The sequence below is a fragment of the Nannobrachium achirus genome (assembly GCF_963921795.1).
Source record: "Nannobrachium achirus genome assembly, chromosome: 22".
Lineage (NCBI taxonomy): Eukaryota > Metazoa > Chordata > Actinopteri > Myctophiformes > Myctophidae > Nannobrachium > Nannobrachium achirus.
This window is the reverse complement of record NC_137829.1, coordinates 40662297-40675741: the sequence shown is the minus strand read 5'-3', so window position 1 is coordinate 40675741 and position 13445 is coordinate 40662297. Positions and strand designations below refer to the sequence as shown.

The 13445-nt window shown below is 39.5% G+C and overlaps 1 protein-coding gene across 2 annotated transcripts in view; it reads right to left on the bottom strand.

Annotated features, from left to right (window-relative positions):
* LOC308307894 (GTP-binding protein 8-like) overlaps positions 1-10470 on the bottom strand; it is a 29369-nt gene extending 18899 nt beyond the window's left edge. For both annotated transcript variants that reach the window (XR_013963248.1, XM_080753224.1), the window contains exons 1-5: positions 10403-10470; positions 8118-8320; positions 6661-6814; positions 1940-2038; positions 592-722 (exon numbers count right to left, since the gene is read on the bottom strand). Coding sequence is in view for 1 of the 2 variants with exons in the window: in XM_080753224.1 (XP_080609350.1) it covers positions 592-722; positions 1940-2038; positions 6661-6814; positions 8118-8293 (560 nt within the window). In the remaining variant the exon portion in view is untranslated. The remainder of the gene's footprint in view (positions 1-591; positions 723-1939; positions 2039-6660; positions 6815-8117; positions 8321-10402) is intronic.
* Positions 10471-13445: the final 2975 nt, after the last annotated feature.

Below are 13445 nucleotides of genomic sequence, written 5' to 3'. Positions count from 1 at the left end.
CGAAGACCTCTAATGGACTCCAATGGAGGCGCATCCCCGCCCGGGACCCCAGGACCATGACATGAATGAGTCCCTGCATTGAAGAGGCTTTCCTCGTTTGAAAATCCGTACAGCGAATCAGCGTTGTGAATCAGCGTCTTGTGATCAGCGTGGGTGGGGATTTCCCAGAACTCGTGTGCAATTCACCGCCGCCGGACGGGACCGCACACATCGCGTCGCTGTAAAATGCGGTAAATTGTGGTAAAATGCGATCGTATCGATCTCGCTATGAAACATCAGTCGCAGACATGTTATGTTGTGTTTGATTACTAATTCGTTGTGCTCCTATTCCTGCTGTTTCTTTGGTTAGCAAGTAGCACTTGCAAGCAACAGGCTAGCCACTAGCCAGCCACACATAACAACACTACGTCATCTGCTTTGCTACTGTTGTGTTGGTCAGACGGTGAACCAATCGCAGAGGACTGCCTCTTTGGCAACGCCCATCCCAGCAATCGCCCTGGGTGGTAGCAACTTCAGACTGAATAATGAAGTGAAACGAAATGTCAATTCAGGCTGAGTGTCAGGCTACCCTAGCAGTGCTTAAATGCTCACTTTTCCCTTGTGAGCAGATAGGGCTCCACCATGTCTACAAAGTCTTTGGGTGCTCTGTGTCCGTATCCCGGCATGTCCACCATGGTGAACGCCTTCCCCACTTTGAAGAAGTTCATCTTCTTCGTGTGACCCTGAGGAGGAAAGGAGAGATGGAAGCCAAGCCTCATTAGTTACCCAACGACTTTTAGTTAAAACATAGTAAACACTGTAGAGTAGGGCTGTCACGATTATGACATTTTACATGACGATTATTTGTCACTCAAATAATTGCGATTAACGATTTAATTGTGTTTTTGTCGTTGACAATTACATTTCTGTTTGGCTTTTAGGCTTTGAAGTTGCACATGGTAGATATGACACATAACCTAAATATACAAAGAAAATTACTGACATATTTGACAACTTACGCTTTAAAAAGAACATTGATAGTGGAAATAGCCGATCTACAAGCTCACAACACGTCGCGACGCGTTGTGAGCTTGTAGATCTGCTATTTCCACTATTTTTGACTTTCTTTTAAATATATGAACATTTTTCAACATGGGAACGATTATGACGATTATGAAAAATAATCACGATTATGTCAAAAAAAATCACGATTGGACGATTATGTAATAATTGTGACAGCCCTACTGTAGAGCAGTGGTTCTCAACCTTTTCACACCGCGAACCACCAAAATAATGAGTGTGGTTGCAGGGGCAACCGCACTATAGCATTTGTCTGACTTTATTCCATCTTCCATCTTCAAAGTAAACTTTTTTTCTTTTCCGCAGAATTCCTCCCAGTTTTGGTGGCACGCACTTGGCCCATGGTATGTCAAATCGACTGGCTTCTTCGGGGACGCACATGCGTGCTATTTTACTAAGAGATATGTTATATAATAGTTTAATTTATACATTTATTCGTGAATTAATTTACTTTAATTCAAAATAAACTTTTCCCAGATATGGATTTGATGTCGGACATCATCATGTCTGGCATCATAGACCACATAAGACTGACAGAGTATGTCCATATATAGACCACATGAAAATAACAACACAGTATATGTCCATATATGGGCATTCAATGGGCTTAATAGAGCAAGTCTGACGTCATTTGCCCATCCTACCTGGTTCACGTTTTTTTCCCCCCATTCTGAATTCCCATAGACTTTTTTCATATCGCGTCATATAAGAACCCCCCCCCCCCCAGAATCATTTGGAGACCCCCAGTTTGAGAACCACTGCTGTAAAGGATGTAGTGATTTAACTATATTTGCCTTTTATTTCAGAAATGGGATGCTTTGTGTCGTGCCTAAGAACGCCCTCTTGTGGCTCACTGCTTTATTGCACCATGTCTACTCACTGGAGTTTTGGAAACCCGAACCTCCACCTCAGGAGCCAAGGAGAACAGCGCTTTGATGAGCGAAGATTTACCCACGTTACTCCTCCCAATGAAGCACACCTAGTAGGAGATAAACACACTTCATTTCTAACACATACTTACAAAACATATTACATACAGTAAATATATAGCAATGTGTGATATGATAATGGATACCAAAGTAATACCAAAGGAACATAACAGGGTTCCCACACATTTTTACCAATTGATTTACAAAACTTTTCCAGAATATTTAACCCGATTTCCAGGACTATATAACAATAATTCAGCTCAATAACGAGTCGCTTACTCCTATAAGCAATGCCCAAAGACAGTGGTTCTCAAACTTTTAACTGGGGACCCCGGCACCCTGATGAGCACTAAGAGTTGAGGAATATTGTTTAACAAGTTTCATGGTGAAAATAGCGGATCGCGAGGCGTTGTGAGCATGTAGATCTGCTATTTTCTCAATTTCTGCCTCTAATATTTGACAATTTGGCCAATGTTTCATTTGTCATTTCAGAGGTATTAACAAAATCAATAACCAAAGACAATGCACAGCTAATTTTTCCAGGACCCTTGATCAATTCCCAAACCTTTCCGGTACTGGAAAAATATTTTTCTAATTTCAAAATATTTCCAGGAATTTCATGACCGTGGGAGGATTGTAAGCTTGTAGCTTGTTGTACAATATTTGCCTCTGAGGTGTAATGGAGTAGAAGTAAAAGTCTAGAAATTTGGAAATACTCCAGCAAAGTAAAAATTACTCAAAATGTTACCAAAGTACAGTACATGTACTTAGTTAGTTGCTTTACACCAAAGTCCTACTGCACCACACACCTTTCCATCCTAAATAATAACATGATTTAATTAATTAAATTATAATTACATTATAATTACAGTATAACATGTAATAGTTGAGAGACAGGGTGTGATGTGGCAGTATTGGTGCTTGTATACAGTTAATACAACATGTGTATATAGGTACTGTATATATTGGGAGTGTGTATACATTTGTAAGGTATTTTATTTTATTTTTTGAATTTTACTTTATTTTTTGAATATGATGGAATGTTCGTTTTATCACGAACAGTGATATCGGTAATGTAAAAGCGGATAATGTCTGAGTGTTCATTCAATATGAACTTTTATTTTCAATGGAAATGTTAATGTTAACCCATTTAGGCCTAGAATTATTGAATGCTTTAACCAGTGAAAAATAGCGGATATACAAGCTCACAGCGCGGCACCGAGTGCCGCGCTGCGAGCTTGTAGATCTGCTATTTTTGAAAAAGTCGTGAAAATGTGTGCAAATCTTTGAATATATGTATTTTCAAAGCGAACGTTTTGTATCTCAAATTTTGCTTCTGGGGGGTCCCTGGAACTAAATATTTTGAGATGCGGGTCCGTGGCCAAATAAATATCATTTTGGGAGTCCTTCACATGAAAAGGTTTGAGCACCACTGACATAGTAGTCTCTCAAGAACAGACTAACTGAGCCCCAGTTAAGTGAAAAGGACCTTTTTTTTGACGAGGTCTAGCCAGATTGCTGACATAGAAACATAGGGTTTTCAAAAAATCTTAGAAGGATTCAAAAGACACTAGAATCGGGTCAAAATTCAAATTTTCACGATTTTTCAAAAATAGCAGATCTACAAGCTCCCAGCGCGTCACTCGGTGACGCGCTGTGTGAGCTTGTATATCTGCTATTTTTCAATAGTTAAAGCATAAAATAATGATACACCATAATGTGTGCCCGTTCTAAATGGGTATGTTATGTGCTTTGAACTTCAGCCTATGCCTTTACGATCAGACAGAGAGAATTGCTGGAATGTTTTGGTTTTTGTGATGACTTTGTTGAGGATCAAAATCAACTAAAACAAATCCTGAGCCCAGAGGGCCAACGCCGCTGCACTCTGCAGGTTATAAATCTGTTCATTTCTTAGGAAGCGCCAACAGCTGCTATAAAATATGGATGAACTGTGGGAGGAGGAGGAGGCTGCTCCCAGACATCGTTCTGAAGCTCCCAACCGCCTGCGTGTCTGGGTTATGAAGGCAGTCTCGTGACACTGAGAGTGACTGCTTAAAGGGGAAGACCACCCATTTTCAATATTGAACTTTGTCATTAATATACCTTAGAGGAGTTGTGTGGAAATAAAAAAAAGTTCCCCCTCTTCTGTGTTGCCTAGAACTGAAGGATTGATTTTGGGGTTTGTATTGCAAATTACAACTTGATGACATCACACATTGTACTTTACAATACAAACCCCAAAATCAATCCTTCAGTTCTAGGCAACACAGAAGAGGGGGAACTTTTTTTTATTTCCACACAACTCCTCTAAGGTATATTAATGACATAGTTCAATATTGAAATTGGGTGGTCTTCCCCTTTAAGTCTATATGATCAATGCCTTCATGTTTGCTTGCGCGCATTAGGGCATTCACCAAATATTCGAATATTCGAATATCAATGTCACTATTCGACGTTGTTCACCGAAGTCGAATATTCGCTTATTATTATTTTTTTTTTATTGTTTTCTCTTTAAAAATATATAGTTTATAAAGCTTGGCTAGATAGGAAGTCATAAGAATGAGTTGTCAATGCCCCTGGTGGATGCATTTGTTAATGCTCTATACCAGGGGTTCTCAAACCTTTTTAGGCCATGACCCCCAAAATAAACATATTTGAACTGGGGACCCCCACCCTGACAAGCACTTGGAATTGTAGATATTACATTTAATGTGACTCGGTTCCGCAGATAAATATTGTGAAAATAGCAGATCTACATGCTCACAACGCCTCGCAACGCAAGGCGTTGTGAGCATGTAGATCGGCTATTTTCACAATGTTTGCCTCTTGCTTACTTAATATTTGACAGTTTGGCCAGTCCTGTCGAATATTCGACTATTTGAATACTTTGAGGTCGAATAATTTGAATACTAAAAATCACTATTCGTGAATGCCCTAGCGCGCATGTGCACACACACACACGACGGCCTGACACAAGTATTGCAATGATTAGGTGATTAACAAATCACGATTATTTGATCCAATCGCAATTATTTGTGCATGATGGTTCAAATCATTTCCATTCCTGCCCACTGCCACGGAGGTTGTGGGTTCGAATCCACCGCGGTAGGGCTGTCACAATTATTACATAATCGTAATAAAATATCGTAAAAACTTGTAGATCGGCTATTTCCACTATCAATGTTATTTTTTAAGGTGTTATTTTTTAAGTAGTAAGTTGTCAAATATGTCAGTAATTTCTTTGTGTATTTAGGTTTTGTGTCATATCTGCCATGTGCAACTTCAAAGCCTAAAAGCCAAACAGAAATGTAATTGTTAATGACAAAAACACAATTAAATCGTTAATCGCCAATTATTTGAGTGACAATTAATCGTCATGTAAAATGTCATATATCGTGACAGCCCTACACCGCGGTGCATCCGGCTTTGTCGGGCGTCTATGCAAACACCATTGGCCCGTGTTCGGGGGAGGGAAGCCGGGCGGGGAGGGTGATATTTGTCACTGCATGACTTCCTACGGACTGGGGCGGTCACTGATCAGCTGGGAGTGTTGGGTGGGAGGAGTAGGACGGAGGCCCTATGTCCAGGGTTCCCACACATATTTACCAATGAATTTCCAAAACTTTTCCAAAACTTTCCCAGAATATTTAACCCAATTTCCAAGACTACATTATAACAATAATTCCGCTCAATAACAAGTCACTTACTCCTTAGTCTCGCGTGGCCAGACTGTTGCCTCCGCGATTTGGTCAAATGCTCCCGGCATACAGTCTGGCGCACCGGGGAAGAAACGGCGAGTGCGAGATGAAGCGGAAGTGAAGCCCCCACGTCACTTCCGTTTCAGTCTCACATCACACATATTTATCATTATATAAATAAAAATCATATAAGCATTTTTAGCTTGCTGCTTAGCAGAAATGACATTTTAAAATATATTTTTTTGAACGTTAATGCCCGTTTTCGATACTCGCCGTTCGGGAGCTGCTGTTCCAGACTCTATATAGCATTCAGAGATTGTGGAATAGTTGTCTGGCTACGCGAGACTACTTACTCCTATACACAATGCCTAAAGACAGGTGGTGTATGCCAGTGGTTCTCAACCTTTTCAGGCTGTGACCTCAGAAATAATCATATTTTAACTCGGGACCCCGGCACCCTGACGAGCACTAAGTTGAGGAATTTTGTATAACACTGTTCTATCGTGAAAATAGCCGATCTACATGCACACAACGCCTCACGTTGCAAGGCGTTATGAGCATGTAGATCTGCTATTTTCACAATTTCTGCCTCTAATATTTGACAATTTGGCCAATGTTTAATTTGTCATTTCAGAGGTATTAACAAAATCAATAACCAAAGACAATGCATAGCTATTTTTTCCAGGACCTTCCAGGACCCTTGATGCATTCCAAAACTTTTCCAGTACTGGAAAAATATTTTTCTAGTTTCAAAATATTTCCAGGAATTTCATGACCGTGGGAACCCTGTATGTCATATCTGCCTTGTGCAGGTTTTGATTACCAAGCTTAAATGTTTTCATGTTCTCTCACCCACCCGCACGCACGCACACGCGCACGCACACACACACACACACACACACACACACACACACACACACACACGCACGCACACGCACACGCACGCACGCACACACAGTCTTCCATCCACTGACCTCGGGCTGTGTCAGGTTGGGTACGTGGTCCATCCTCACGGCGGACGAGACATAGTCGATCTTACGCGAGGGAGACGAGCAGAAGAACTTCTCTGCTTCCAGCATGGCCTCCACGCCGGGACGGAACAGCTGGAACTGGCTCTTGTCCACAGACCTGTGTCGAGTTGGGTTCACATTAATGTTTTGTTTTTATTTGATTACAATTCAACGCAGTGTTGTTTTTGACAGCAAATTTTGATTTAGTTTTTAGTCATAGTCTTTTGAATAAAATGTAATTTGGTTTTAGTCATAATTTAGTCACCTGAAAAGTATTCGTTTTAGTCTAATTTTAGTCGACTAAATATCATGAGGTTTTAGGTGACTAAATCTACAGTTGATTTAGTCGACTGAAATGTATTTTGGCAGGCCTTGATGGCGTCGTAATGACTGATTTTACACTTGGTTGTGTGCTGAAAATAGCAGATCTACAAGCTCACAACGCGTCGCGCTGCGACGCGTTGTGAGCTTGTAGATCGGCTATTTTCAGCACGCAACACCTGAGAGCAACATAAAATGACTCTCTTCTCCACTAACGTGTTAGTCTAGTTTTTATTTTGTTGACGAAATTGTCAATATATTTAGTCTTAGTTTTAGTCATCCCAGCTTAATTTTTATTTCGTTTTTATTTCGTTTTCGTCAGTGAAAAAAACGCAGTCGACAAACATTTTTCGTCATAGTTTTAGTCGAAGAAAACAACACTGATTCAACAAGCCATTACCTGGCGTCCACAAATGGGTTTCTGTGGGACGCAGCAACATAAAGGTTCTCAACCTTTTTCATTTCAAAGAGCCCTGGTTGATACAATTTTTTTTTAAATCTTTGGGACCACAATCTACACCAGTGTTAATTTTGACTGCAACTTTTGGTTTAGTTTTAGCAATTATCCAGTCTTTTGAATACAATGTCATTTAGTTTTTGTCATATTTTTGTCATCTGAAAAGTTGAGTTTTTAGTCAAATTTACACTTGATTTTGTCTATGAAATAGTATTTTGTTGGGCTCTGATCAGTCTGATGGCGTCATAATGGCTGATTTTACACTTGGTTGCCTGCTGAAAATAGCCGATCTACAAGCTTGTAGATCTGCTATTTCCAGAGTGCAACAGGCGTCTTACTAGTAGTTTTTATTTGTTAACGAGATTGTCAATATATTTAGTTTCAGTCATCATACTGTAGCTTAGTTTTTAATTTAGTTTTCGTCAGTGAGAAAAGGTAGTCGACGATAATAGTCAATAGTTTTAGCCGAGGAAATGAACACTGATCTACACACTGTAAAATCCTCTGTTATTTTGACTGTGATATAAAGTGTATAAAGAGCGAAACCCTATGAAAAGGTTGAGAATCACTGCTCCAATTGCCTTAAAAAACTAGTTAACTAGTTAGAACAAATACTGGAAATAAAGTCACATAGTACACAGACCTGTCCAGGTAAGGCTCCAGCTGGTCGAAGGGATAAAGAAGGCCTTGGAGTTTTTTCGTCAGCGACGTCTGGGAGAGGGCTTGAAGCGAGGCCAGCTTATGGGCTCCGTGCCGGGGCCCGGCACCAAACTGAGCCCCAGGCTTCAGCCAAGGGACCCACCTCCTCACACAAAACATCTGGTCTCCACTCAGTTCTTCTCAGCCCTACCGGAGGACAGAGACAGGGTCAGAAGATAGATGTGAGGACCCGAGTCAGATTCTACAAATGTCTGATAAATCCTTTTTGAAAAATGTACTGTATATTTCTATGATCAGTGATTCTCAAACTTTTTCATGTCAAGGACCCCCTAGAATTATATGTATTTGACCGAGGACCTCCCATCTAAAAATGTGTTGTACCCGAGAAAGAAAGATTTGAGTTTCAAATGTTTTGCTTTACCAAATTTTTCAAAAAAAGCAGATAGGCCTACACAAGCTCATAGCGCGGCAATAGCTAAAGTATAAAAATAATGGTTAAAGTGGTTACATTTTAACACTTATGTTGCAATGATTTTTTCCGGCCAATGTCCCGCGTTGCCATGGTTACCATAGACTTCCATGTAATTGTGCAAGTGTGTAAAAAGTGCACGCCCATGCCTAGATGATGCACCACGTGTGTAGATGCTGTTCACAGCTTTCAAACAAAAAAATCCGCTTGGAAATCCGTTCAGGCATTCATGATTTATGGGCCATTATGTTTTCTTCAGATGTAAACAAACATGGCTGCCATGTTTGAAAGAATGGGTTGGTATGGGGGTTAAACATGCAATTTCGCGATCGCGATCATGCCTAATACATTTCTGGAGGTCCAAAATTTTTTTTTGAAAAAAAACATTTTGAAAAAAAAAAAAAAAAAAAAAAAAAAAATTCAAAAACGGCCCAAACTCGGGAAACTCGGGGTTGGCACAGCACTAGTACCAATACAAACTCGGGAAACTCGGGGTTGGCACCATATGTGTTAAGTCGTGACACAGATGCTTTCCAGGTCTTACAGGGTTAAAGCTCCATTCTGATTCTGAAACTTATTTTAATCAAGAAAATGTTGCTTTGAACCAATTTGTATGTAAATACTATATTCCCTCCATCTGCTATGTTTAGTTTCCTACATGGGCACAATTATTACATAATCGTCTAATCGTGAATATTTGAGGTAATCGCGATTATTTTGCATAATCGTCATAATCGTTTCCATGTTGAGAAATGTTAATACAGTTTCAAACACTTTTAAAAAGTAGTGGAAATAGCAGATCTACAAGCTCACAACGCGTCGCATCACGACGCGTTGTGAGCTTGTAGATCGGCTATTTCCACTATCAATGTTCTTTTTTAAGTATAAAGTTGTCAAATATGTCAGTCATTTCTTTGTATATTTAGCTTATGTGTCATATCTACCATGTGTAATTCAAAACCTAAAAGCCAAACGGAAATGTAATTGTCAACGACAAAAACACAATTAAATCGTTAATCGCAATTATTTGAGAGAAAATTAATCGTCATGTAAAATGTCATAATCGTGACAGCCCTAGTCACGGTTATCTCTCCATGTCATGAGGAGAGAGGACATGATATTTACAGTCCCAGATGATTAACTTAACGTGCAACATTGTTTTCTCTCTCAACAGTAATCAAACCAACATACAGTTTAAGTGTATAGGGTATCTGACCATTTCTATAGTGACAATTTAAGGACTTTTTAATACCTCTAGTCTAAAATGCCAAATTGTCAAATATTAGAGGCAGAAATTGTGGAAAAAAAGCCAATCTACATGCTCACACTGTGCATGTAGATCTGCTATTTTCACAATAGAAACATGTTGTACAAAATGTAATGCCTCAACTCTTAGTGCTCCTCAGGGTGGGGGGTCCCTGGTTAAAATATATTTATTTTGGGGATCGCAGACTGAAAGGGTTGAATTAACCCATACAAGTCAGTAACTCTGACAGTGTACACATGTAACCAAATGGTTTATTTGGTTCCATTTGTACACTGTCAGAGTTAAGGGGAGACCTTGAAATGTGAACGTTTGAAAAACACTAATCTATAAGATAACGTTTTAACACTTTCATGTTGACTTCTAGCTTAGCGTTCACAGCAATGGCAATGTCATTTCTCCCAACTAAATATCACACTAGTTATATGAGAGATGAGATGACCTGCCTGGCAACGTTAATACAAGCACTTTACGGATTAATTATAACGGTTAAAATGCGGGGTGGACAATAGTTGACGTCCATTATGTGACTTACATGAGTGAAAACGGCAGAATTACCTACTATAATGCTGTATAAAAGGCAATTCACTGCGACCGTTCCACGGTACATTCTCCTCCTGAATCCACCATTACTGTATAGCGGCGCAACACTGAAATGAGCCCCATGGAAACAAACAACGCCGCTGCTTGTGTGGCTTGGTTCCGGGTTTAATATTTTTCCCTCGTTCACAAATGGATGTCAAAATAAACACGTTTAGTGTGAAATTATTGTAATATATGCGTACGCCTGCACCTAAGACCCCCCCCCCCCTGTTTAAACATGATATTTTCTTGAACGTGTCTCTTTTATAAAAATGAGAAACTGAGAATAAAAGAAACTCATCAGGATCAAATTTAACTAGAAATACTGTTCCTTCGAAACAGTGTGGGCTCGGTTCCAACCCAACAAATAGGATACTTTAAGGTACTGTAAGGTACAGTACCTTACAGTATTGTACTGTACCTTACTATACTGTACTGCACCTTACTGTACTGTACTGTACTGTACTGTACTGTACTGTACTGTACTGTAACTTACTGTACTTTACTGTACTCTACTGTACTGTACTTTACTGTATTCTACTGTAACTTACTGTACTTTACTGTACTCTACTGTACCTTACTGTACTGTACTCTACTGTACCTTACTGTACTGTACTGTACCTTACTGTACTATACTATACTGTACTCTACTGTACCGTACTGTACCTTACTGTACTGTACTCTACTGTACCTTACTATACTGTACTTTACTGTACTCTACTGTACTTTACTGTACTCCACTGTACCTTACTGTACTTTATTCTACTTTACTGTACTTTATTGTACTTTACTGTACTCTACTGTACCTTACTGTACTGTATTGTACTTTACTGTACCTTACTGTACTGTACTCTACTGTACCTTTCTGTACTGTACCTTTCTGTACCTTACTGTACTTTACTGTACTCTACTGAACCTTACTGTACTTTTACTGTACTCTACTGAACCTTACTGTACTGTACATATTCTATGTGTTCTAGATCTACATTTTTGATTCTGTGTTTGGGAACCAGCAACTGTCAAATGGACTCCAACTGTAGTGGAGTATATTGAGTGCATATACTGTAGGCTAACAATCCCAGATCACATATGTCCTCCACTATGTCTATAACCAAGGCGTTCTTCTATGTGGCCACTCCAGACTGAGGAGTGGAGCATGGCTTTTATTGTGTTTGTGGATCTGACTTGGAAATGCATTGGTTTTGATATCTCCCTGACAACCAACAACAACCACTAATATGGCTGACTGTCCCTGCGGGCTCTAGGATATATGGCTATGGGATTTACATCCCATCGCCCGGACTTGATTCTTGATCACAGCTGTGTAATCAGTAGAGTGGAGAGGGACATTTATTTATAGTTTTAACTATAACTATAGTTTTATACATCACACAGCTTAGACATTTGGATCAAATCAGAGAGCAGACCTGTGTGAACGCAATGATATAGATAGCATATCTGAAGTGTGAACACTGCAGCCACAGCGCCTTAACATAAACATGGGTCTATTATCCTTCTCTCCACCCATTGGAAATGCATTGGGTGCTTAAAGTTAAACATTTTTATTTTTTTATATTTATACTACAAAACATTTCAAAACCAAAAATACAAGCACACTTGTCCTCAGTAAGCTGAACACATAAAAATTTGAATGGTGTTGAAAGGTGTAAGCGTTTAAGAGATGAAGCGCGCCAAAATATTGAGGAGATACTGACTAGTATATAAATAAATAATGAAGATAACATACGTGTGCTCGCCTTCCAGGCGAGCCCACAATGATCACAATAATTTTAGTTAAGTGTGCCTGCCATGCAATGCAATGGCAAAACACTTATTGTAATCCGCCATACTTATTAAGTGTGCCTGCTATGCAATAGCAGAACACTTATTGTAATCCGCCATACTTAAGTAAGTAAGTAATGTTCTTGCAAATTTCGGCACGTAATAAGTGCCGCACGATTTACGCCACCGCCGCAATATATACATCAAAACGTGCGGCTCGGCCGGGAATGGTGTGCTATTACTTTTCTTTCCGATCCGCGTTACCATTGCGACGTAATTCGCAAAAAACGACGCCAAAAAACCCCATTGACTTAGAATGGGGGAAACTTCGGCACGTAATAACTGTCGCACGATTTACGCCACCCCCGCAATATATACATCAAAATTAGCCGCAAATTGCAACACTAGATTTCTTTTATAATCGGATGAATCTAGGGTTGCAATACCTCCCATAGGCAGCCAATGCATCAAAACGTTATTTTGCTATCTGATTGTATTAAACGACGTCAAACTCACCAATATTGCGGCTCTATGGAAAGCTTGGAATTTACTCTTGCTATCTGCAAAGTGTTTGTTTCTGAAAAATCCACCGTATAATTGTTATGATTTATTTTCTGTCAAGAAATCCGAGCAGACATGGTTTATTTTCTAAGTGTTGAACTTCGGAAGCGCTTGTCTTCTATAACGCCATGTCCCGCTGCCTCCTGCATTATTGTGGGCTCGCCTAAAGGCGAGCACACGTATGTTATCTTCATTATTTATTTATTTCTATACTAGTCAGTATCCTCAAAACTTTGGCGCGCTTCATCTCTTAAACGCTTACACCTTTCAACACCATTCAAATTTTTATGTGTTCAGCTTACTGAGGACAAGTGTGCGTGTATTTTTCTTTTTGAAATGTTTTGTAGTATAAATATAAAAAAATAAAAATGTTTAACTTTAAGCACCCAATGCATTTCCAATGGGTTTAGTAGAGTGGAGGGAAGGATAATAGACCCATGTTTATGTTAAGGCGCTGTGGCTGCAGTGTTCACACTTCAGATATGCTATCTATATCATTGCGTTCACACAGGTCTGCTCTCTGATTTGATCCAAATGTCTAAGCTGTGTGATGTATAAAACTATAGTTATAGTTAAAACTATAAATAAATGTCCCTCTCCACTCTACTGATTACACAGCTGTGATCAAGAATCAAGTCCGGGCGATGGGATGT